Consider the following 26,024-nt stretch of genomic DNA (forward strand, 5'->3'; position numbering starts at 1 on the left):
TTAAGGAAACACGTCCTAATGTTTCCAATCGTACCGAGGATCGACCACCGGACCACAGTGTATGAGCTGAGTGCGCTAGCGAACGAGCTACGGGATATCTCACTTAAGGAATAGGATCTTGGGGCGCACATCAACCAAATAACCTCTGCAGCATATGGACGCCTGGTGAACCTGAGAACAGCATTGTGACATCGAAGTAAGGAGTCATTTTCGACACTGTACATCGTAAACGCCAGGCCCATATTGGAGTATACAGCACCAGTATGGAACTCACACCTCGTCAAATAAGTCAAGAAATTGGAGAAAGTGTAAAAGTTTGCAACAAGACTAGTCCCGAAGCTAAGGGGTATGTCTTGTGAGAAGAGGTTAAGGAACACTGTTAACAAAGTTACATGGTAGCAGCTCGTCATGAAGCATAACTGGTAACGATGTTCTCAACTAATACTTGGTACTAATTCAGGTCTAGATAAAGCAAAGGTTTCATTGTCTGAACTCTTCTCAACAAATACTGCAACAACAAATACAAGGACCTGCCTTGTATGTGCCAGTAGGCCTTCTGCAGTGTTCCTCCATTCTTATGTTCTTATGTTAACTCACCCTGATGACACTAGAGGATAGGAGGAATAGGGACATGTTGACTACGGATTAAATACTAAGAGAAATTGGTAAAGGGAATAGGGTTAGAATGTTTCAGAGATGGGACACTGGAACAAAGGAACACAATTGGAAGTTAACAACTCTGATGAGTCACTGGAATGTTAGGAAATATTTCTTCAGTCAAAAAGTTGTAGGAAAGTGGAATAATCTGAAGAGTGATGTAGCGGAAGCAAGATCCATACATAGCTTGAAGGAGAGGTATGACAAAGCTATTGGAGCAGGGAGAGAGAGTGAACCTAGTAGTGACCAGCGAAGAGGCGGGACCAGGAGAAGTGAATCGACCTCTTCAACCCCAACTAGGTGAGTACAAATGGGTGAGTACACTCACATACACATGAGTAACTCTCATGAGTGTCATCATGAGCTTTGTGTCTCTTTTCCCCTAAATTTTTCGTCTTATTTTTGGTTCTGGGCTTTGCTGTAAATCCTAATTCACTCCCTTGTACTTTCCCTAGCTTCTTATGTCATTACTCACCATTCACCCTGTTTCCTCTCATTCTACTTCTTTTCTTATTATCTCCTGCATTCCTCTTTCCATCCCGACGCTGCACTGGGTTTAATCCCTTCCCCCATTCACTATACCAGTGTAATCCCTGGCTACAACTCCCTGTAATCCTTCATTACTGTTCTCTGTTACCCTTCCCAGCAACACTAAGACTTTAATTTCACCTCACGCCGCGCTACACCAGTTCAGCCCTTCAAGAGGCATACCATAATGCCAGTGATGGGCTCTTGATCCAGGAAGTTGGAGCTATTTTAACTCTTCCGTGAATCAACCTTCCCATTTCCTTAGCGATATATGACACCTACGTATTTAGAGAATCTTCATCAAGAGTAATATTAATAATAATAATACATGGAAATTACACTATTATTATTGTAATTATTGTTATTATTACTGTCATAGTTATTATTATTATTATTATTATTATTATTATTATTATTATTATTATTATTATTATTATTAACGTTAATAATAATAATAATAATAATAATAATAATAATAATAATAATAATAATAATAATAATAATAAACATGCATGAGTTAAATGTGCCTCAAGATGTTGTATTCCAGCAACAATATTGCCTCCATAGACTAGGCACTATAAGCCGCCTTAATCACCTAATCTTCATTATTTCTGTCTCATTTTTCTTACTTTTACATAATATTTTCACCTTTATACAGACGGTCAGTATCCTTCTTCAAAATTATTTCCTCTTGAATCTTGATAATGATCAAGGCACCTAAATTCTTTTTCCTTATTTTATTTTCGTGGCCTTCCTTGCGTTGCTGTTACGCCGTCCTACTGACTAATAAAAACAACACGCGTACTCTGCTCAGGAAATATTACTGAAGTTTCCTGATTGTCTATTCTGGTAGTTTTAAAATTCCTTGAGATCTAAGTGTCCCTACACAACACTGAGATTATCATTGTAAATCTCAGTAAGCTTGTTTTCTTATGTAATAACATAGGTATGTGCTAACCTACATGCTAAACTGGAAACCTTTATATAACTAGCACACGATATTAACTTCTAGAGTTATATGTCTCTCATTGTGTATACACTGAGAATTTACTTTAATTTCTCGACTTGTGTTGAACATGTTGCATGCAGCCTTAGTGAGCCTCGTGATGTCGATAGGCTTAAAACTCTATTTACCACCTTACTAACAATTATAACCACAGGGTATTTATGCGGTATGTATGCTGTATATATGCTGAGAACTTATTTACTTTAATCTCTAATTAAGTGATTAAAGTAGTATCGACTGATGGTGACAAAGTGATATGAAGACTAGATGATCCTCGTGTAGTAGAAAGACTATACTCTCCATTACTCAACCAACATATGTAACAAATGTATAAATACAGTGATGTATATAATTCAGTTTATATATTTTAATCTCTCCATTGGGGATTAAATTATTCTTGACTAATAATGAAAAGGTAACATTCAGGTTATAAACCAGAAAGATGATAGCTAATTTCAATCCCAGTTTATGATATTAAAGAATTCTAAACTTGTAATGAACACGTGAAATGTAGATTTAACGACCCACTTGTAATTCATTGGCATCAAACACAATATAAATTACTTGCATAATCTGTTATTCTGTTACATATATTTATTACATATTTGCAACAGCTCTCATCTTACAGGCGATCTATTTACATTCAACAATAGAACTACATTTCTAATCCATCCTGTTTTTTTTGGCGTAACTGTCGGCTTTTATACAAAGCTGGATAATAATACATTGATAAAATTACTTTACAAAACTAGATGTATTTAGAAAGATATCCCAATTTTCCAAAAGCAGAGTTGTGATAAAATTTTAAAGCACCGCAATATAAAATCTGTATTAATATATGTATGTATGAGTGTTCATATACTAGCTTTTGCATATGTACGCACATGTATGTGTTAACATTTGTATGAACATGTATATGTGTGCGCATCTATGAGTGCGCACTTTATCGCATGTTTGGATGTGTATGCATAGGTATGTGTGTATGTATTCATTTGTGTTTGTACGAATATATGGATACTTTTTGTATGGATGAATTTGCATATGTTTATATAAGAGCATGTATGTGTGAGCATATGTATTTTGGGTGAATGCATGTCTCCCTATATATGTATGAATGTACTCTTGTGCCTATGTATACAAATGAATATGCATTCAAATGCATGTGTGTACTCAAAGTGCACATGTGCGCATATAAATATGTATGGAAACCCTTATACATATGTATGTAGCCTTGTGTGTTTGTATATGTGTGTTCTTATGTATACATGTAAGCATGCATGAAGTATGTATGTTTGAGTTACCTTAAAAATAATTAATTAAAAATATTTGTCAGTATTCAGAAAACTATTCTGGGGGTCTGTTCTCCCATTTATATAAGGTGAAACATAGAAATGAAAGTTTGAAGCTCATCTGAAGAGCTATTCACCAGTACTTAAACCGATTCCAACTTTATTTTGCATCTACACAGATTGAACTTAGTGTATAATCTATTTTTACAGGAAACATCATCGTTAATATTTGGAAGCAAATCAGAGGGAGCATCATTTAGTTAATAAATGTAAATCAGAGTCACTATTTATTCAGTACAATTGACAAAATTCGTGTATGATATACAAGTATATTGTATACTGAGGGGTTATAAATGCAAAATACAAAAATTAGGGAATGAATAGCTTCAGAATGTTTTGGTGTATTAAATGTTAATATTACAATATAAATTGAGAGGCTAAAGCATTAGTACACATAGAAAAATGTTTGTATATACAGTCATATGAGTTACAGGCATGTAAGTAGGGTAGTGATGGTAGTAATTTTTGATGTATGGATTTTGTTAATTTTGTCAATTATAAGAAATTTCGTTTTCTTTGTAAATGTTCCATGTTTTGGGAACACGTTAATTGGGTGATATACATGTTACTGTATCCTGTGCTTTTAAATAAAATATAAAAAAAAAAAATGACAAATTGGGACTAATGGATCCCAATAAGTACTTGAACCTAGCGTACAGAAACCAAACTAGTTTTGAAAATTTCAAGACGATCAGAAGAGGCATTCTTCAGCTGTGGTACGGATTCCAACAAATCCAAGTTTTTAAACTGTTTTTTATAATGATAAATCTGCCCATAGACAATCGAAATTTAATTGGGGCAGGTACTTAAATAACACTCTATCTGAAATTACATCGCTGTAGGTTTTGCAAGTCATCGGAGCGCTTCCAGGATGCTGGTCATGGGTCACCTTCACTTGCCAATTGTTCTACAAATCTTACTCCATTCACTGTACATCAGCGTTCAAAATTTGAAGCCAATTGGATGAAGGCTTCTCGAGTTATGATCGAAACATAAACAAATTCGCGGAGAAAAAACTCTGGCAACCACTTACATGTGACTCTCCTGGGATACTTAATAACAGGTAAGAATTACCACTTTAACAGTATTAAAAATTCCTTGTCTCTTTGTTTTCTTCTCCTTTATTTTGTATATTTTGTTAATTTTTCTTAGAAGGAAATTCACTAATTTCATTTCTATTTTAATGATGTCGACAGATGCTGTGTCTTATCTTCTGACTTGCACTGCCAAAGGTAGAGATTACTTGTCAAGTGCAGCTTCAGTTCCACTTTCCTCAATCAACAGTCTTCTTAAATAATTTTGTATAAAAACACTTTAACTCTAATAAGATTTGTAAATTTATTTTGCATTATGATTTTTTGTTATCTATATTTGGTATGTTTTCTTACCAGACTTAAAATTTTTCTTTAATATTCTTCCTTGTCAAATATTTAATCTTAGTACTTATCACTGTTGCCTTAATACTTCCTGGTGAAAAGTGATATTGTGTAAGTGAATGAAATACGTATATTCAGGAAGAAGTGCTAAACCCATGGGAGTCTTGCAGAACATAAGGAACAATAGGTAATTAGGTTCGGGTCATGGGGAGGAAAAATCTATTATCTGGAATCAAAAGCCTTTCATCGCCATCAAGGCACCTCTTTTATGGGGTAAGTATGTGAAGCGCTGGAGACTTGATCCTTCTTGATGGGTTTGGCTCTCTGACCTCCCAGACCTCCACTTTATCTTAGGTATGCAATAACAGCATGAATATCTCACCTAAAAATAAATGCACAAAAAAAAAAACACTGAAAGTTCAAAGATTCGAAACGAGACAAGTCCCAGAACTCTAAGAAAAAACCTACTAAAATCAACTGAATAGAATCAGTAATACAATATTTTGACAAAATTGAAACAGGTGAGTCATTACTGTAGAATACACACTACTCTGAATACTCTGTAGGGCAGACAGAGATAAACTGCTTGACAGGAGACCACCGAGGGTGAGGACTGGAGACAAGGACATATTATATACCTAGAAATCTGGAGAAATATAGCAGGTATATTGAGACTGCCACCGTCATTGGCTATTTAATACCTACTGAACATTGAGCATTTATCTTATATAATGAACATTATTTTATTAATTTTATTAACACATCGGCCGATTCCCACCAAGGCAGGGTGGCCCGAAAAAAGAAAAAATTTCATCATTCACTCCATCACTGTCTTGCCAGAGGGGTGCTTTACATTACAGTTATAAATCTGCAACATTAACACCCCTCCTTCAGAATTAAAAAAAAATGTAGGTAAAGTATCGGTACCGCTATCTACCGAAAATTAGGTATCGATAAGTGTATCGATATTGGCGAAAACTGTTATCATACCATCCCTAGATTAGAGCATGTTTAACTGATGATGATATGTCATGCAACCTTAATGACCCTCATTTAATCAATAAACTTTAAGCCTAATACAGTAACAAACCTTCGTTTATGGAATTATAAGCCACTTGTTATCAGAACCAAAACAAACATTTTTCTAATATTTTATAAAACTGTCTTGTTATACGGAAGAAAGTCTTGAAAAAAATGTGCGTCTAACAAGGTCATTACCTTCTCCTGTTATTGACAATAGGGCCCGAGGTGCACTAGTGAGGTGCTCGCTCAAATAAAGTGCTGATAAACGGGGTGTTTCTTTCTGAAAGTTTGTTACCTTTTGCTTCTTCACTGTTGGCTTTCACGACAAAGGTGTGTATTTATGTGTAAATGTGTGTGTGTGTGTGTGTGTGTGTGTGTGTGTGTGTGTGTGTGTGTGTGTGTGTGTGTGTGCGTGTGTGTGTGTGTGTGTGTGTGTTTTACCATTGATCAAAGGCACTTGTCTATAGACACATTGCCTGATGGAATGAATGTGTGTTTGTATACTTACCTATTTGTGGTTGCAGGGATCGAGTTACAGCTCCTGGCTCCGCCTCTTCGCTGGTCGTTATTAGGTCTAAGAGCTTTATCGTACCTCTTATTAAAGTTATGTATAGATCCTGCCTCCACTACATCACAGTCTGTGATTGTGTACGTACTCGCCTATTTGTTCATACCTTTTTGTAGTTGCAAAGGTCGAGTTTCAGCTCTTGATCCTGACTCTCTGCTGGTCGCTTCCAGCTTCGCTCTCCCCTGGCTTCATGAATCCTACCAGACATATCCTCATAGCTTCTAACACGTAGTAGCAAAGTGAAAGTATGAACTGAAACTGCTTGACATGAAGATGAAGAGCTCAGGAGGAACAACAAGAGGTAAATGAAGTGTTGAACAAACGATTTAATGAGGTGTTTTCGGTGAAAACTGGAGCTATACAAGAGACCATAAGAATGAGTGTACTCCAACAGATACTGGACACCATAAACTGCAGTAGAAAAGGTTAGAAATTTTTTGACTGAATCAAAGATAATTAATTGGACCTGGCAAAGTGTTACTATGGATTATGCGATTCTGTCTCCATCACAGCTCGCCTGGAGGTGGGTGTTTGAGTGGCTGCCACGCTTGCAGAGGCTGGAGCTTGTAAAGATATTGCCACGGGTTCTGGATGCAAATGATCATGAGGTTCTGAGTCGACTAACATATGACGAGGAACTTAGGTATACGCCTCATTAACATGAAGACTGATAAAGCCCATATGTGAATGATCTGGGGGCGGATGGTGGTCAGTCGGTGTAGGTCTATGTTGGCTTTGTTCTGAATTAATAGCAAATTAATTCGTTTATACAACTGGATGCTGGCTAGTCACCACCACCACTGTGTCTGTCTTGCTCTGAAGTGAAGAGGATTGGACGGTAATCGGGACTGACGCTCTGTTGCACTCCAGTGAGCTGACTACAGGTTGATGAAGGGCCGTATGAATTAGCTATGGCATTTCTTCCCACACTGTATTTCGATTACTCAGTATGGCTTGCGGGTTAGACAGGTGGCATCTATGATACCTTTCAGCTACTTGTGGACAGTATGCTGCTGTTGTGGACTTTAATTTTGTGGATGCATTTGGGAAAGGAGCTCTTTTTTTATACTCCAACATTTCGGCTTGAGGGATTGAGTAATTGATTCGATTTGGATGTTGTATGCTGGCAGCACGAGCAGGATGTTGCTGACTAGCATTTGCATCATGTGTTTCGAATGGAGTGTGCACTCATGTAGGAATAGCAAATGCTGGATGTTTCTTCATGCGAAGGTGCAAAAATCTTTCTCGTTCTTGCGTGTGCCATGGATGTTTCTCATCTGTTGTCTAGTAATCGGTCGTTCCTGAAGGTCCCTGTGTATGTTGATAACTTGCTTCGTCGTCTTCTCCAGAGTGCCAGGGGTCTTCGGTGAGAATTTAGAGTATTTTTCCAGTTATGTCCGGGCAGTTAGTCAGTATCTAAATATGAGGAAATGAACTATTCTCTAAATGGGATTTATAGGGGAACGAGCTCCTCGGCCTTTCCTGAGGAAGAGTGGTGTTGCGAATGCCTTCACTGTGGTCGGCTTGATTTTTGGAAAAACGTATGCTGCGAGTCTAGAGGTGACCTGCAAACTTGTGGCTGCTGAGAGGAAGGAGGAAATATATCATAGCGAGTTCTCATAATGAATGCCTTGGTGTTTGCAGATGCGAGGCACATCAGTAGCTATTTTCTGATGTTGCTGGAGGTAAATTGCCTGGTGAATGTGTTGGTGTATAATAACGTGTGAAGTTCCTACTTCGATCACCTTTTTTGGAAGGCGTTTTGTTTCACCCGCCTTCCTGGGGTGGCCTTTGTTGGCTGGACTCAGCTGTTTTGTCTGGGTGTACTTTTCTGAAGCGACTGCTTGTAGGATATGCTCACTTCATTAGAGACCATCTGAATGTTCTGCAGTTGGATATGCTGAATGTTGAAGACAGAGTAAAACAACTGAAGCTAAATCATGTTTATAAAATTGCTCACAAACAATGTCCAGAATATCTTGCTGTCAATTTTGTCAAGGTTGGGAACCAAAGCAATCATAGTACTAGGGGGAGAGAGCACAACTTTGTAGTACCCACAGTCAGTGGCCAGGCTTCAAACACCTTTTATTGTACAGTAATAAAGGAATGGAACAGACTGCCCGCACATGTCAAAGCCAGTCATAGCACGAACCAGCTCAAGAAGACTGCCAAAAGGTGTCTGATGAATGTAGCTACAGAAAGGGACGGGAATGATTTTCTATTTTTCAGCTAACATACGTGTAAATTTTACCATATTCCTAGTAATGACCCTCGTATTGTAGATAGTCTTAATGACCTTGGTGTAGTAGATAGTCTTTTTAGTATGATAATAAGATGTTATCTTCATTGTAGAATAATATGAAAATATTATAACCTTTTATATTATAATAATAAGGTAAAAGGATCCCATTGGAAATAAGTCACTCTGTCTGACTTTTTTGGGTTATCCTAGGTTCTCTACACATATGCTGCTATGTATGATAATTCTATGTAACTGTATTTGTGTATACCTGAATAAACTTACTTATTTACTTACTTACTTACTTATAAATCTATATGACGATCTTTTGTGGTGCCGCAGGATTCACATAATCTGCGCTTTTCTGTACGCTGCTGCTACTAAGATTACTCGTTGATGCTGATGAATCAGGTGTTCTAATTTAGCTTTCTTCTAGTAATTTGTACGAGGAATTGCGCCCTCTTTCTACTGGTGAATTTTTTTATCTACATGCTCATAGAACCTCGCTTTTACACTGGATGCTGGTGTACAGAAGTGTACGTATATGGCGGAGACAGTGAGTTGTTTTAACGCAGTATTACACACCTGAATAAGAACATGGGCAACACGTGGTAATCTTTACCGCGTGAACGGTATGTCAACAAGTGGCTTTATCAGTCAGTCAACAAGTGGCTTTATCAGTCAAATGCAAAGAATAATCCTGGAGTAGTAGTAGAAATAGTTGTGAGGTAATCTTAGGTGATCAGTCCCACATCCTTAATAGAAAGTGTTCTTTATAATAGTCTTGGTGAATCAGTTGGAAACATTGAAAGATTTGAAGAAGTACTTTAAGGTAATTAGTCGATCATCATTAATAGGAGTTCAGAAAATTACTTTTAATGAATCTCATCATTAATATAAAATACCATAGATATAAAATGGATACTAAACAATTTATGGGATCCTCCACTATTTGTGGGATCCTTTCACGTTCTTTCTCGTAGATATTTAATTCTAGCAGAAGTGTAGCTACGAGTACCGCAGTGTAATTTAGGGCTGAATAAGGGGTGGTGATGTGGCTATATCAAGGAACTCACCTGAAGTATGAATTCGATGAGGAGCGTAGTGATGAGAAGCCATCTACCGAAATGGAGGGACAACGCTGTTCACAGAGGGTTTCTCTGTGCTGACGAGGCCTCGTTTATCGTGTTTAATGGTGAGGGGAGTGCCTGCCTTGCACTAGGCCCGACACATGCCACCACAGCCTCGCCAGAGCGGTACACATAGGACGGGCGTGTGACTGTTCATCCTGGTATATGAGAACAGTGGAATTAAGGGGCTGCTGTAGTTGCAGAACTTTAGTGGAGTGATGTAGATACCTTGGTGAGGATGACACTAAGCCCTTCGAAGTATCTGATTTTTAATTAAAATAAATGAAGTACTAATAGACGAGTATACAGTCACACACACACACACACACACACACACACACACACACACACACACACACAGGCGCGCGCTGTGTGTACTATCAATAACAATCCTCAATACATTTATCGAAACAGGGCAACTACCTGATGTGTGGAAAACAGCAAATGTAGTCCTTATCTTTAAGAAAGGAGACAGGCAGGTAACATTAAGCTACAGACCAGTGTCACTGACATATATGCTATACAAAGTCATGGAGAAGATTATCAGAAGAGTGGTGGAGCACCTAGAAAGGAATGAGCTTATTTACGACATCCTGCACGGTTTCAAACACGAGAAATCCTGTGTCACAAATCTCTTGGAGTTTTATGAAAAGCTGATAGCGGCAAGGCAAGAGAGATAGAGAGGGGTGGGTAGATTGCATTTTCCTGGACTCTAAAAAGGCTTCTGACACAGTTCCACACAAGAGATTAGTACAAAAGTTGGAGGAGCAGGCAGGTATAATAAGGAAGGCATTGCAGTGGATCGGGGAATACCTAACAGGAAGGTAACAGCAAGTCATGGTACGTGACAAGGTGTCAGACTGGCGCCTGTGACGAGCGGGTTCCTAAGGGTTGGTCCTAGGACCTGTGCTGTTTCTGGTATACATGAATAGCATGACGGAAGGGAAAGACTCAGAAGTGTCCCTGTTTGCAGACGATGTGAAGCTAATGAGGAAAATTCAATGGACAAGGATCAGGCAGAACTACAATGGGACCACAACTGGAAGCTGAAAACTCAGATGAGTCACAAGGATGTTAGGAAGTATTTCTTCCGCCATAAAGTTGTTAGGAAGTGGAACAGTCTGGAGAGTGATACAGTGGAGGCAGGATCCATACATAGCTTTAAGATGAGGTATGACGAAGCTCTTAGTGCAGGGAGAGAATGGACCTAGTGGAAACCAGTGAAGAAGCGGGGCCAGGAGCTGTAAATCGACCCCTGCAGCTACAATTTGGTGAGTACACACACACACACACACACACGCCAACACACACATTTTCCACAGGACACATTTTTAAGGATGATAAATTCTTCCATTAATTTTTATTCATGAAGCTGTGTTACTTCTGTTTGCTCCACTATGCTACACCTAATACATCTTTTATTAAACTCCTACATTTTTTTCTGATTCAAATATTTTTGATTCAAATATTTTTCTCTGAACATTAGTAAATAAAATATTGAAATAAAATGTAATAAAATATATGGCTACACAATACACTGCAACTAATTATAAGACAAATGTATTAGGTGTAGTCTAGTTTAGCAAACATAAGAAAATAAAAATGGAGGAACACTGCAGCAGGTCAACTGTTAATAACAAAGCAGCATATATACAAAATAATGCAAATAAAACATTCATAAGAGGGGTTGTAAAAGATTTTGTGTATACCTTAAAAATAGTCTCGAATTTTAAACATTCTCTGTCACTGCTGGTACCTAATCCTCTCAACAGATGGCAATGTGTACATGTTATTAAGCATAGACACCCACAACGTCGAGGGTAACTATTGCTAAAAGTCTTGTCTCGTGTGCTTGTTACAAGTTACGAAACTAGAGAGGTTAGGCTAATTCATCAGTCAAGGCTTCGCTTGTGAACGAGCACGAGGAACTTTATACATCTCTCCAGTGTATATTTAAATTCATGGTATGTAGACTATTTATTGCTTCTTCTTTACCCTGTTTTATTCACTTATTTTTCTAATTTTATCACCATGGAGAATTTTTATATATAAGCTTTTCACATTTAACCTACATTTTGTTTTGTTTTTTTGTTTATATTGCTCAATAAGCACACATTTATCTCTTAAATTTAAAGAGCTGCATATAAAGGGAGGGGGGGGGAGAGGCAGAAGGGTTTGTAGTAATATATTCCGTTAAATTGTACCTAAGTTGCCTTCAGCTCTGTCTTAAAGATTGCCTAGTAATCTGTATTAACTCTTGAAAATACTGTTGCTGTTCATCTGCTACATCGGCCTCTCCTGGCTCTACCATTTTATTGTCGTACATTTTGCATTTGGCACAACTGAAATGAACGTAAAAGATTTTCCTGCTGTAGGGAACGTCCTAATAAAATAGCCTTCATAAGTAATACTTTTATGCAAGTTCTTTTCCTTTGACTTAAATTTCGTGTAAAAATAGTTCACTCGACTCTGCCTTAATGTCTAGATAATATGTTTAATATCCCGTGGTGTAGTCTGTGGTCTTTAAGTGACGTTGTGCCCTTGAATTTTCGGTTGTGGTAATCGGTGTCAACAGCAGAGAAATTTAAATATTATTGGCTTTATCTTGTGGAATAAAACGCATAAAAAGAAGCTAATAGTTTTGAGTAGTCTCTTTACCTGGGTTGGTAGTTTGATAGGGAACTATTCAATTCGTACCATTTTGTGATCTAGGAAAGTTCTTATCTCATGAAGGTGATTAAACTGAAAGTACTCTTTATTCACCATTCCGTCTGAGATTTCATATTTAGATAATTTTTTTTTAAAGTCCTCCAGCCGCTACCAGAGTCCATCCAGTTAGGATCTACCTCGTGATACTTAAATTTTATGAAGTTTAAGTTAAGTTTATCTTTCTGGTCCTGTCATTACTTTCACAACTGGAGACTCGTAACTTCATACTTTAGCGTTAAATTGCCTCTTGATCGTAAATTACATTTGATCCTAAATCCATAATCGTACAAGTTTGACAAGTGTTCGTTCAACGCGTTCATTCCCTTCCTCCCATAACTGACTTTTAGCTTCTACATAATTATGCACTAGTCCTATTATATATAAATTGGGTTAAAGCTCCTTAGTGTCACCTATCGATGGTTTCCCCAATTAAATTTCTTGCTCGGAACAGTTTAACACAAACTATTGCACTTGGAAGGCTTCTAAGCTTCTGTTATGTACGATATCTGAACTAGTTATTTACTAGTACGCCGGTGCCTACAGTCTCCAATATACTAAGCAGAATTCTTTCGTACCCACAAATGTGCCACCTGCCAATATTTAACCTCTGCACAACTGTCTTCCATCTTTTCATACACTTAAAATCAATGGCGAGCAGGGCCGACACAATGAATCATCGTACCTACGCGGGAAATGCTCATCTCCAGCGTACTAGTACGCCTCGTTAGGAAAAATAAACTCAGGAACCATTAGCAGACGTTCCGCCACAAATTTCATTACCATGGAGCAGGATTTGCCAGTGACTCGAATGATTTCAAACCAAATTTATTAGTTTTATAAGTGTAATTCAGCTATAAATCGCACTTGAGTAAATTTAACCCGGTGCAGTTACTGTAAATTTGTTTTAATTATTCTCTGAAATGTTATAAATATTCATTTTACATAAACTTGGACCAAATAATAAATCTTAACGTCGGCAGTTTCCCACCGAAGCAGGTTGACCCAAGAAACTTTCCTCGTTAAACACTTCAGTCAATCGTATATAATAAATTTACATGTCACTCCAAACAGCCAATATCCCTAACCCCCTCCTGTGAAGTGCAGCCATTGTACTTCCCATCTCCAGGACTCGAGTCCGATTAACAGATTTCTTCGACTCCCTTCACAAAATATTACCCTACTCGCACAGCACGTCAGTTCCCAAAAACCCATTAGTCTCCATTCACTCGCATCTAACAGGCTCACTCACACTCGCTGGAAGTTAGTCCCTCGCCAACCAAACCTCTTTCACCCCCGTCCCTCACTTTCCTGGCGGGACCCCTACCCTGCCTTCCTGCCACTATAGATTTACTCATTCTACTTCGTTCCTTCCTCTCTGAATGACCAAACCCCCTAAAAAAACCCTCTTCATCCCCCAGACTAATAGTTTAACTCCACACCAACTAATTTCTACACTACAAATTCTCTACATATTTACCTTTACACATCTCCACTGCCTCCAGCCTCTGCCTTACTAAAACATTCGCAACCCATGCATTTTACTACATACATAATTTCAAAGTAAAGCAATGTCTGGCAAGAATTTCTCCATGATTGTTAATAAAGCCTTTAAAACTCCTAATATAAAACCATAGTATTAAACTAGTATTGATGAAAGAATCTTAGTCTTTGTATCAGTAAACTTCAAAATATCACTGGCGCTTTAACGCCGCTGTTGCCTAGTTAATTTTCTCACACTTCATAACTGTTACCTTATTCCACTCACTTTAGTCTTAAATTCAAAAAAATTAACTAATTTCTCACCTCCACCCCCCCCCCTCCCTTCCTACCTGTTTTTTTTTTCCCCCCCACTTGCCACACCTAAGGGCTTAATAGTTAAACTATATATACAGATTAAAACCTTTTAACGCTGTACGCTTAAAATTACTTGTGCTCTAATTTTAGTTCAGTTCCGTAAGTTTGCTTTACCAACCCCCCCCCCCCCTCCCTCGCTCTGCACCCCCCTCAGTATCGGCAGCAATTCCTGCTAATTCCCCCCCCCCCCGAAACAAAGCAAACTGTGCATATTAATAAAAAGCCAAGTATATAACTGCTAGTCTTTCATATTTCTATTTGCGACTCCTGTCGCATTAATTATAGCACTAGTTACTTCTGCTCTTCTGAACCATTAACTTTTGACGTTTCTAAAGATTTTAACATTTAGATGCAGATAACAGAAGTTACGTTGATCTTCCTGGTACTTCCATTCATGGCGGCAACACTGGCAGTGAACTCCACCCTTGATACACCTGATCATGGAATTCTGCCTAATCACACGAGCCCAATGTCTAAAGTAGCAGAGCCAAATACTACAGTTGAAGGAAGACAGCTCTTCGAAGCCTTAAGCAGGCCGTCTCTACCCCTCTTGACGTAAGTTTTGATTTTCTGACAATATTATACTTAAAGTATATGGTACACAGAATGGTAAACCTGGCTAGTTTGACCCTGAACTCTGTACGAAAGTAATTACCCACATTGTTTACACAGCCGAATTGTAGCCTTCAGTGCGAGGAAAGCTACGGGAAGACTCCATGCATTCACCCACATCCACTTCCGTGTAAGCATAACATTTTAAATATTTCTACAGCAGAATCATAATGGCAAAGCTTTCTAATATTGCTAAACATTGTTCTAATCTACTGAATTATTGAACGTACAAATTAATGGAAAGAGATTTAGTAATTTAAACTCTTGCTTAGCCGTGAAAATTTCTGCTACAGGATGTCTTGACAAATGTTGGTGGCGGCTGGGACCACGCTACCAGCGAGTTCGTAGCTCCTTACAACGGTGGCTACTACTTCAGTTTTCATGCTGTCGGCGCCAGGAACAGTGATTTCACGTAAGAGCTGTTTATGAAGTTTTAAATCTGCTCATTATTGTTTAATTTACTTTAACCTTCAAAATTTTCCAGAATTGGTTTGACGAGGAACGGAGTTTATCAAGTGACTGCCTACGGCACTGAGCCAAGCTTTGAACATGGGTCTAATTCAGTGTTTCTGCAACTGCGTCGTTTAGACAGGATATCCCTGGATCTGCAACAAGGTAGCATCTATGAACACCCTGGTGACGAAGCTTATACCACTTTCAGTGGGTTTCTATTGTTTTCGTTATAAAATCTTTCATGAATTTTAATAAAACTGTTTAGTATTCTATAAAGATTGAACATTTAATTTACTAGAAAGTTTTCTCTAGGAAATTCCTTGGTAGGAATTCTCCATAGTTGCAACCTAGTACTTAATAGGCACAAAAGGTTCCTGTCCTTTAATCACGAATTTGCCAAAATCCTTGGCTTTAAATCTGGTTAATTATACGACCCTAGCGAGTAAACAGCATCCTTATTAAAATTAAAACATGGTTTCCCTGAAAGCCCTATTCTCGCCATTTGAAAGCTCGTGTGAAAAGCTTTAACTGGTGGGTTTAGCGCCTTAAGCCCTCCTTCACTTATCCTTTCCAAACCTTTTTCTTTTCTACTCTGGGTCTAATTCTTTGCTTCTTATTGTTGCAAAGTGGAGGTTCATCCTCCCCCTCTTGTCCCATCCCAAGTTTCTTCCAAGGTTAATTTCTAACCTCTCATCACCCCCTTAGATAGTAATTTCCATAGTCTCTTCGATCTTTACAAGCCCTCCCCCCCTCCGTTCTCTGATAACGTACTACCTGTTAATACTTTGCTGTATTACACTGCAGCCCACATCTCTTCCGTTAGATTTTAATGTTCATCCTTTCCTCTAGGGGAAGGGGGTCTCACTGTGACAATCTTTGTAGTTAGAGGTTAGTCTCGTTTGTCATCCCGTCCATGTTTTAAATACGGGTACTCTCACCCATTTTCACCCTCACTGAATTCTGATCCTAGACTGCACTTGACCTGGTCTGTGCTCCCATATTTGCAAGTCTGCGATCATTTTCCTACTTGTTACTTTTTCGAATTCTCTTCCTCGAGGCCCACGTTGGCAATTTGAATAGGCGAATTGGGACCCATACTAGTCACTATTTTCAGTGAGTAATCTTTACTGATAAGCGGTTATACCTATTTTGGTACTTTTAATTGCGGCTTCATTTTCTTACCTCGAGCAGGAACTCTCAGAAATGCGTGCCTTCAGGGTCTGTTCGCTCAGTACGTTTGAAACTTTCTGCATGGGGCCGATTTTGTTAAAAATGAGCGGTTGCCCGACGTCATTCGCGAAGCTAAACTCGCTTGTTAGGGGGAGGGGGTCATATTTGTCCTTATTCTGACTTCCACCGAGTGCAGTTGGGAATATAATACGGAAATAGCCATGTACTCTCTAGACCCGGCTCCGTTCTTCGGGTTGCCGGTGTTGGCAGTGTTCCCAGATATTGGAAATTTTCTCCGTATCTTTAAAGAGCTCCATCTACGCTCCTAGTTTTTCCTCCAAGCCTGCAAGAGGGTTACTGCTCGTGCCTTGCACTCTTTGAACTAGTCAACACTGATTGCCGCTTGTTAGCAGCTGGACCTGACGGCATTCTTATTCATGTGCTTCAGCATTTAGCCTTTGCAATTCTCTTGCGTCTTTTCAATCTTGTTTGGTTAAAAGTTCTCCAGCTTCGGAAAACTGCAGTTCTGCCTTTTCGTAGACAAGGTACCAAGTGCGAGGCATCATGGCTTCAGTCCCATTGCTCTTAACAGTACAACTTGAAAGTTTGTGGAACATCTTGTAATTATGTTTGGACAGTATTTACACACACACTGGCCTCTCCACTAGTCAATTTGGCTTTCATAGGAGCCGCTCTACTATTGACCTCTTACCTTGAAAAGGTACGACACCACCAGGAGATGTAACATCTTTGTCCAAATTCATTCCTTAGGCCTCCAAGGCAATCTGCCACTTTTCCTTGAACTTTGACATTTCCATGTTTGGGTTCATGATTCACTTTCACAACTGTCCAAGCAGGTATTGTGCAGGGATGTGTACCTAGAAGCGCACATTTTCTAAAATCTCTAAATGTCCTGTTCTCCCATTTAATATTTGATAATTTTGTCACTTTGCTATAGCCTTTGCACTGTCGCCTAGGGGCAGGCTTATTCCAGAATTGTGTAGTTTCTATCTTTCCACTATGCACGGGATTAAGCTGGTGCTAAAAGGCACCAAATTTTTCAGTTGTCTGATACTCGATTGTACCTGTATGGCTCCCATATTCCTTTAAGTAATATGGTCTAATTTCTCTGCATCTAGTTTGATTTCCGGCTATCCTGGAAACCTCGCATTACCTCCCTGTAAGCAACTTGCCATATCAGACTGAACATCCTTAATCCTCTCCAACTACTCGAGGGAGGATCGTCGCGCACTACTGCATTCGACCCTAATTTTATGGAAACTAGCCTATGACGACCAGATATTATGCAGCCTCTCCTGCCACTCTAGGCTCGATCACATCCATCATTGTTTGCCTAGGTGCTTTTTCGTTCCTCTCCTGTAGAGCCTATATACAGAGGCGAATGTTCTGTCCTTTAAAGATTGCCGTGATGCCCATTGCCTCTGTTTTGTCCACACGTATGGCCTTCACGAACTTTCTACATACGGGACAGTAACTGAAGTAAGTACAGGTCCATTATTTGTTCACTGCCTCTGTTTACTCTGCCCCCTTTTCTCTTTACTCTCTCTTGACCTACCTTCAGTTACCCCCCCCCCCCCTTGACGTGTTCATCTAGCATCAAACTGATATTTTTTTCCTGTGAGGTACTGACAGTTCGTCTGTTCTTCCCCTACCGTCTTGTGCAAAAACTAAAATATTTACAGATGCCTCTTCAACACTTTCGGTCGCATTCTAGTTCAGTTGGTTTGTACTGATGGTTCTATAACCTCTGGTGTCGTTTTCAGCATTGTTCCCTAGCAGTGTTAGACCGAATTTATTAAATTCGGTTTCTGATGGTTTCGGACTCTAGTGCTTGGCAAGTTATCAAATTTAATTCGCCACGTACCCTACTTGGTATAAAACTTCAATTGCGCCGCATTTCTAGCAAAAAAAAAAAAAAAAAAAAAAAAAAAAAAATAGCAGGTATACTCTTCTGCGTGGTTAGTGGTAAATGACTGTTTTATATTGAGGTATTCCATTCTCTTACTATTTTGCTCTAATCTCGAGCCATCTTCGCACCTGTTGGCAACAACGTTAATCAGAGTTGATTCATAACATGTTACATTATCAGATGAGGATCCTGGTCTTTTCATCAACGATGTCGTGGTTGGGAGATTACTTTCCCCCCTTACATTGGGCGCACACTTCTCATTCATGGGCATCTCGTGGAGAAATGACCTGTTCCAATGAGGATTGTAAAGTTTTAACTTCAGAATTTCCCTCGGTTGTCGTCACCACTCTTAGTTATCACCATGCTGACAGCCTGACCTTGGACACAAATGCCCTCTTTGACTTTTTGACCATAACGGATTTATTACACCTTTGATTATACTTATAGCACTCCTCACCGCCCTTAAGAACACTCCACTAGTCTCGGATCAAGCATTTTAATTCGTTAGCACACCATACCCCTGCAGCGTACATAACCCACCCAAGAGTTGTAAATCACTGGCAGAATGCCCAGTCTGCAGTGCAGCACCTCAAGGGGGCTCCTTGAAGCAGTGAAGAGGGTTTTTTTTTCCTTCTCTCTCCTGAAGAATTTGATCTTAGTGTTCTTCCTCAGACTGAACCTAGTAACCTAGGAGCCGGGTAGGAGAGCTTTTTTTTTATATATATTTTATTTAAAACAGTGAGATACAAATGACAGAAATATATTAAAAAGATGCACGACAAAAGATTACTGCACAAGAATCTCACTTAACCCGAAACATAATAACGACACCATACAGTTAGTGGTAATTCACTCACGCACAACACACCGTATATTAGTGGTAATACACTCGCACTCAACACTATACATTACAGTGATAGTTTTATTTGTTAAAGAACATCTCTAACAAGGTTACATATTACAAAACATCGAACACTGAAAATTATGAAGATTGTACAATAAAAGAGAAAAACCACACACAATGACACGCATACACAAGCACACACGTATACACTACACGAGACTACATCAGGTACATACTAGGTGAGGTTTCTGCCTGTCAACACACACGTATGCAAGACTAAACCTAAGATCTCAGGTGCCCAACAGAGCACCACGATACTCAAACATTAATTTAGGCGATTATCACGAGATCTTAACATAGACATAAGTATTTAGGATTCAAAGAAGGAAACTGGATAATACAAAGTCACAATAAAAACATCCAATATAACTAAACAAAAATGCGATGTGATTTTTTTACATCTCATCAAAACAAAGAAAAAATGATGCAATTAGTTACATGTAATGTAATATAATATTACTGAAAAGCACACTGTAACACAGCATAAAATATAAACATAAATAAGAACCAATTGCTTACGCTAGGAATCACTTTTTTTTTTTTTTAACCATTTACAATTGAATCAAAATCATTAAAGACACCTATAAATTATTTGAGTCTCATTGAAAATTTTCATCATAAAGTCCTTGAAGTGATTTATACATGAAAAATATGCGATCGTAGTGAAACACATTTCCAAATAACTGTGTAGTTCCTGAAACCCTCGGGGCAATAACCCTATTGCCCCTAGATATCAACTCAATTATACATCCATATAAACAGCTCTCCATGCTCACCCCCATGTCTAGGAAAATAGCCCGTTGTCCCCTTACCCACTTTGCAAATCCCATAAATCCCTTAATGTGAAATTTCGATAACCCTCACTAAAATCTCTCCCATCTCCCTCCATACACCCCTTTATTTCTACACTGTGTCCTATAGAAAGTTGCTGCCAACGCATTAATTCTTGCGCGCACGTCAGCCTCCCTCATAGCCCAATATATATATATATATATATATATATATATATATATATATATATAATATATATATATATATATATATATATATATATATATATATATATATATATATATATATATATATATATATATATATATATATATATATATATATATTATTATATATATATATTATATATATAAAATCCGTAATCATATACCCAATCGCATTCTCAACCCTTTTATTCACCCCAGTTATATCTAAACTTAAAACCCTCAAGACCTGCAAACACCCTCCCCCCCCACTAACCTTAAAACCTTACCCATCCAAACCCTTATAAGTTCAATATAATCGCAAAAATACACCGTATGATAAATAGTCGCCAATCCTCCACAATCCTTGCATTCCCCATCCTCTCGTATTCTCTTATAAAATAAAACCATTCTTGACGGCAAGATTCCATGTAAAAATCTATACATAACTTCTCTGACTTTAGGTTTTAAACGCAATTTATTTAAACGCCCCCAAATATTACGCCAATCATACATCGGATAAACTCCTTCTACCGCCGCTACCAAAGCCTTACTATCTGCCCTATCAAGATTTCTCAATTTAATGTGAAGGATCCCTCACGTTTATGAAGACCCGTAACATTGCCTCGCCTATCATGAACTCCCTAAACCCCCCCCCCCCAAACACCGTCGCATATCCTGATGTATCCTATGAAGACCGTCTTCTTTCGCCCCCCCCCCCTCCCGCTTATAACTGTTTTAAATACATACTTATTATCCTCTTTTCGACATCTACAAGGCCCAGCCCTCCACGGCCAACCGGGATTGTGACAACCGCTCTACTTAACCATTCGCTCCCTGTTCCCCAAATGAATCTAAAAACACTTTTTTGTAACCTTTTTTTTTTTTTTTTTTAACTCGCAACGAAGTATCGGAAATATTACTGTAACATGCCATAGTTTACTATATAATAGCACATTCGTTGTAATCACCCTTTGTTGCAAACTTAAATTAGCAGCTCTTAAACCACTGAGGCGCTTCAGAACGCTATCAACGATACGCACGGAATTTATTTGTGCTAACTTGATATCATTTACATAAACGATCCCACATATCTTTATTTGGTCCACCCTTTCCCACCTTTCAGCAACCATTCCTTCCTCACGTGACCCTTTTCCAAGATTCATATACTGTTTTCCCCGTGTTAATAGTCATGCCAGTAGCCTTTTTAAAAATTTTCACTAACTTTTCTACCCGAATCAAATCAATGTTTTCTCTCACCAAAATCGTCGTATCGTCGACATATCCAACAATGCCCGCTCCCCCATCCTTTACATTACCCATCCCCTTTGCTTCCAATAAAACCCTTATCCCTCTCCTCTATAAAAGGGATCTTGAAAACAAGCAAAAAAAATTTGTGAAAGGGGACAACCTTGACGCAAACCCCTTCCCATCTGAATTCGATCTCCCAACCTCCCATTCACCTGCACACGCAAGGTTGCCTCCCGATACATTAATTTGGCCCATGATATAATTTCCGCCCCAAACCCCTGCCATCTCATGATCTTCCATAACGTCTCCCGTTCCACACTATCATATGCCGCCTCCCAATCTATAGCCAATACCCCCCCCTCCCAAACTTACTCTTTCTTCAATAAAACTTCTAATCATACCGTGACCTTCATACATAGACCTGCCCGGCACCCCATATTGTCCCTTGTCAATCACTTTGCCCAGGACTTTTTTTTATTGTTAGCCAAGATCCTTCCAAAAATTTTAGTCCCCACATAACGAGATTGCACGATAATCTTCAACCGTTAATGGCTCACCTTTAGGAACTAGGACGACCATAGCCAACCTTTGTTGTTCCCCTAAAACCCCATCCCGCCTCATTATATTGAATAAATGTACCAAAAACCCCTTTAAAACGTTCCAATTTTGAAGATAAAAGTCGCTGGGCAACCCATCAATTCCTGGCGCCTTACCCAATTGCGCCCCAGATAAAGCCTCCCAAGTCTCACACTCCCAACATCAAACGATCATGCTCCATCAGCTCACAACGCACAAACCTACCGATTGACTGCAATGCAATTTCACTTATTCCAACACTTTGCGTTTTCAATTTAACCCAAACATCAATATACCCACTCATACCCTCCGTCGTCGTCAACACCTGATTCACTCTATACCCCTGCATACCTACCTGAACATTCAACCCCATTAACTCCATTGCTTTGCGACGTCTGTGGTGATTCCTCAACACACACGCCGACGGCTGATCTCCCCACAAAACATCTTCGATTCCACCCTTAAGCCTTTCCCCATCAAACCTTTCGTTTTGTAAATTTCGTAGTTGCTCCTTAATTCTTTCAATTTCTATAACAGGATAATTAGCATTCGCTTGTACATAGCAGTCACGCAACTGCCCCTCTAAATATCGTTGGAAACCATACTGTAACTCACCCCTTGACTAATATAATATTCCTTAATTCGCTTTTTGGCTAGTTTCCCACCAATTAACCAAAGCCACATCTCCAGGTGCTTCAACCACAAGGCGTTCCCACGTATGCCCAAAAGACAAACGACTTTCCTCTCTCTTCAATAACTTTACATTTAATTTCCAAAATGACGGACCCCTCCTAGTCACCCGCAATATCTACATCCATGACAACTCCTCTATGATCCGAAAAAAAACACATTTATCACATTCGCGCTCCACACTGTAACCGCACAAGACACGTACATTCTATCCAATCTCGCCGCATAATCTCGTCTAATGAAAGTATGCTCCACCATGCCTCCCCCCCCCCCCACACACATCCATTAAACCCACACTCGTCAATAAATCTCCCAGGAACCCCAAGCAACAACCCGCTCCTCGAGGCTCCACATCTTTTCGTCGTATTACACAATTCCAGTCGCCCCCTATTATCGCTACATTTGGTAAACTACGTAGATAATATACTAATACATGTACAAAATGAGTTTTAAGTCTTGCATCTCCCTCGGCCGGCCCATATACACATACAAAACTTATGATGTGTACTCTACCCCATAAACCATCAACCCTAATCACTCTCCCCTCCCCCCTTTCACTATGGCGTACTACAAACTGGCCATTTTCCTTTACCAGAATGGCGACACCCCCTTTTAACCTCGTCGCATATTCCATATACACATCGTAACCGTCCATTACTAACTCTTATCCAATTCTGTAATTGTGTTCTTGGATAAATACCACATCCACATCTAGACACACCAAAAATTCATTAAACCACTTTCGCTTCCGCTCAGATCTCAAACCGTTAATATTTATTGTCAAAACCTCCCTGGTCATGTTGACGTACAGGGCAATGAACAGGCAGACACTGCTGCGCGGTCAGCAGTACATGACCTACCAGTTTCTTAGAGGTATTCCATTTACGGACTATTTTACTGCAATATCTTCCCACTTTCACACCCGTTGGCAACAACGTTGGTCTACTATGCTCGGCAACAAACTTCAATCTATTAAACAGTATAGGTTACTGGCCGTCTTCTTATCACCAGTGTCGAGGTTGGGAGACTACTCTCTCCCGTCTTCGCATTGGCCATACTCGTCTTACTCATGGATATCTCATGGAGAGGCGTCTTGCTCCTCTCTGTGAGAATTGCCAAGCTCCATTATCAGTCAGCCACATTCTGTTGACTGCCCACTTTATCAACGAGCACGCAGAATTTACCTCTGTCGTCGTCTTCGCTCCGCTGCTATCTTTACCTTCCCTTCTCGCTGATGGACCCACCTTTCATCCTGACTCTCATTGACTTTTTGACAACAACTGACTGACTTCACAAATTCTGATACATTCAGCCCTTTCTACTTCAATCTCTTGCTACCCTCTACCCCCGTACTATCCCCAGCCCCGCTGTTTTCTGTAACCTGCTGATCATCCCCCCTCCCTTCTGCCATCCAATTCCCTTGCTTCCTTCCCTACCCTGCAGCGCTGTATAGCCCTTGTGGCTTAGCGCTTCTTTTTGATTATAATAATAATATTGTCAAAACCTTAAGTCAATTAATGGGATTTTCCTTTCGTTCTAGGTATAGACTTTTCACTTGTACATTTTACAACACCTCTATCCCTCCCCCCTTTTTAGGGAATCACCTTGATAAACTCGTTTCGTGGATTCACTGTTCCCTTTCCTCTGTACATCCGCCCAAGACTTTTTTCCTGGCCTTTGGGCAGGAGTAAGCACGTCGTCTGAGTCCGATGGGGTCACAGTTCGCTTTCGCGTCCTACCCTCGACCTGCATTGGGATTTCTGTAGTACTATCGTGATGCACCTCCACCTCTGCTACATTCACCATCATACCATGCGACACGCTAGACTCAATGCTTTCATCCGTCGCCTCACCATGATGCTCAACAGATCCCAAAATTGCACCTGGATCCTCCACACGGTTGACGATCGACTCGTCTAACAAAACATCCAGTGCCTTCACTAAAGACGCCGCTACATCCTCTTCCCCCATAGTGGGCAGTCTCTCTTCAAATACTTTGTCCAGTGACGGTGATTCTTCTCGCTGTTTTGCATCCTCCAAAGCATTTTCCTGTGCTTTTTCTACCTCTTCACTCCAAGATGACCGTTGTCGAGACGGGTTAGCATAAGACTGTTCTCGTCCCTCAACTTCCTCGACCTCTTCAGATTGTTGCTGTTGCGATATTTGGAGATTCCCACGACGCTTACCACACTGTGCCGCTATGTGGTCATACGACCCCCACAGCCGACACGTACGACGTTGCCCCGCATATGTTACATATACTTGAGTTCGAAATGCTTGCAACATAATATAGGATGGTATGGGATGGCATAAGGTCATTTTGACTGAATATGTTCCCTCCAAACTTCCAGCATAAAGTCCAGCGGCCCACCGACCTGCAGAGGCCATATGAACCGTACCATAATTACGTAGTTCATCTTTTATAACAAAATCAGTCGCCTCAAAAGGCACATTCCTGATTTTTACCCATGTGTAGTGTCGTGATACATCATGAAGACGTACTGATATAGCTGAATTGACGACTATAATGGTCTCTTGATACTTATCCACCACCGCTTCGTAGACATTTGCTGACGTCATTTTAACGAAGATCCGTGTCGTCCCATTAAGTGCTACACCACATATCACTTAATTTGCGATACCGTAGGTATCACGGATAATCGCCGGTAGTAACAAATCCATCGTGGCTCCCGTGACAGCCCCACGGGTCAACTCAACGCAAACAGTGTTGATGCGCCTGTTGCTATGCAGCGCCATGTTGGAAAATGAGCAGCTCACGTCCTCACTACTCAAAGGTTGAGTGACGAAATGAGGTAGCTCGCCTGAAAACAGCATAGGGGTGCTGAGCACAACCGCACTCTACCGTGGTCAGGCAGCGAATCCTTTTTAATTCGTTAGCACACCATACCCCTGCAGCGTACATAACCCACCCAAGAGTTGTAAATCACTGGCAGAATGCCCAGTCTGCAGTGCAGCACCTCAAGGGGGCTCCTTGAAGCAGTGAAGAGGGGGTTTTTTTTTTCCT

At 39.7% G+C, this 26,024-nt stretch overlaps 1 protein-coding gene across 3 annotated transcripts; it reads left to right on the plus strand.

Moving 5' to 3' along the window:
- The first annotated feature begins 11,681 nt into the window (after positions 1 to 11,681).
- On the plus strand, positions 11,682 to 15,780 carry LOC128692417 (cerebellin-2-like). 3 transcript variants are annotated; one of them, XM_053781589.2, is made up of 5 exons: positions 11,682 to 11,840; positions 14,789 to 14,994; positions 15,112 to 15,181; positions 15,345 to 15,463; positions 15,536 to 15,780. In XM_053781589.2, exons 1-5 carry the CDS (start codon positions 11,838 to 11,840, stop codon positions 15,735 to 15,737), a joined length of 600 nt encoding a protein of 199 aa, XP_053637564.1. In that variant the 5' UTR covers positions 11,682 to 11,837; the 3' UTR covers positions 15,738 to 15,780. The 3 variants fall into 3 exon arrangements, with proteins under 3 accessions (XP_053637564.1, XP_053637565.1, XP_053637566.1); XM_053781590.2 differs by having other exon boundaries at positions 11,692 to 11,840; positions 14,775 to 14,994; XM_053781591.2 differs by having other exon boundaries at positions 11,694 to 11,840; positions 14,853 to 14,994.
- Positions 15,781 to 26,024: the final 10,244 nt, after the last annotated feature.

This window comes from Cherax quadricarinatus, chromosome 53, assembly GCF_038502225.1.
Source record: "Cherax quadricarinatus isolate ZL_2023a chromosome 53, ASM3850222v1, whole genome shotgun sequence".
Taxonomy (NCBI): domain Eukaryota; kingdom Metazoa; phylum Arthropoda; class Malacostraca; order Decapoda; family Parastacidae; genus Cherax; species Cherax quadricarinatus.

Excerpts from the sequence above, each read along its gene's own strand:
- LOC128692417 (XM_053781589.2), top strand. Across the intron at positions 14,995-15,111 it reads CCGTCTCTACCCCTCTTGAC|CCGAATTGTAGCCTTCAGTG; the intron begins GTAAGTTTTGAT and ends TTGTTTACACAG. Across the intron at positions 15,464-15,535 it reads GCCAGGAACAGTGATTTCAC|AATTGGTTTGACGAGGAACG; the intron begins GTAAGAGCTGTT and ends AAAATTTTCCAG.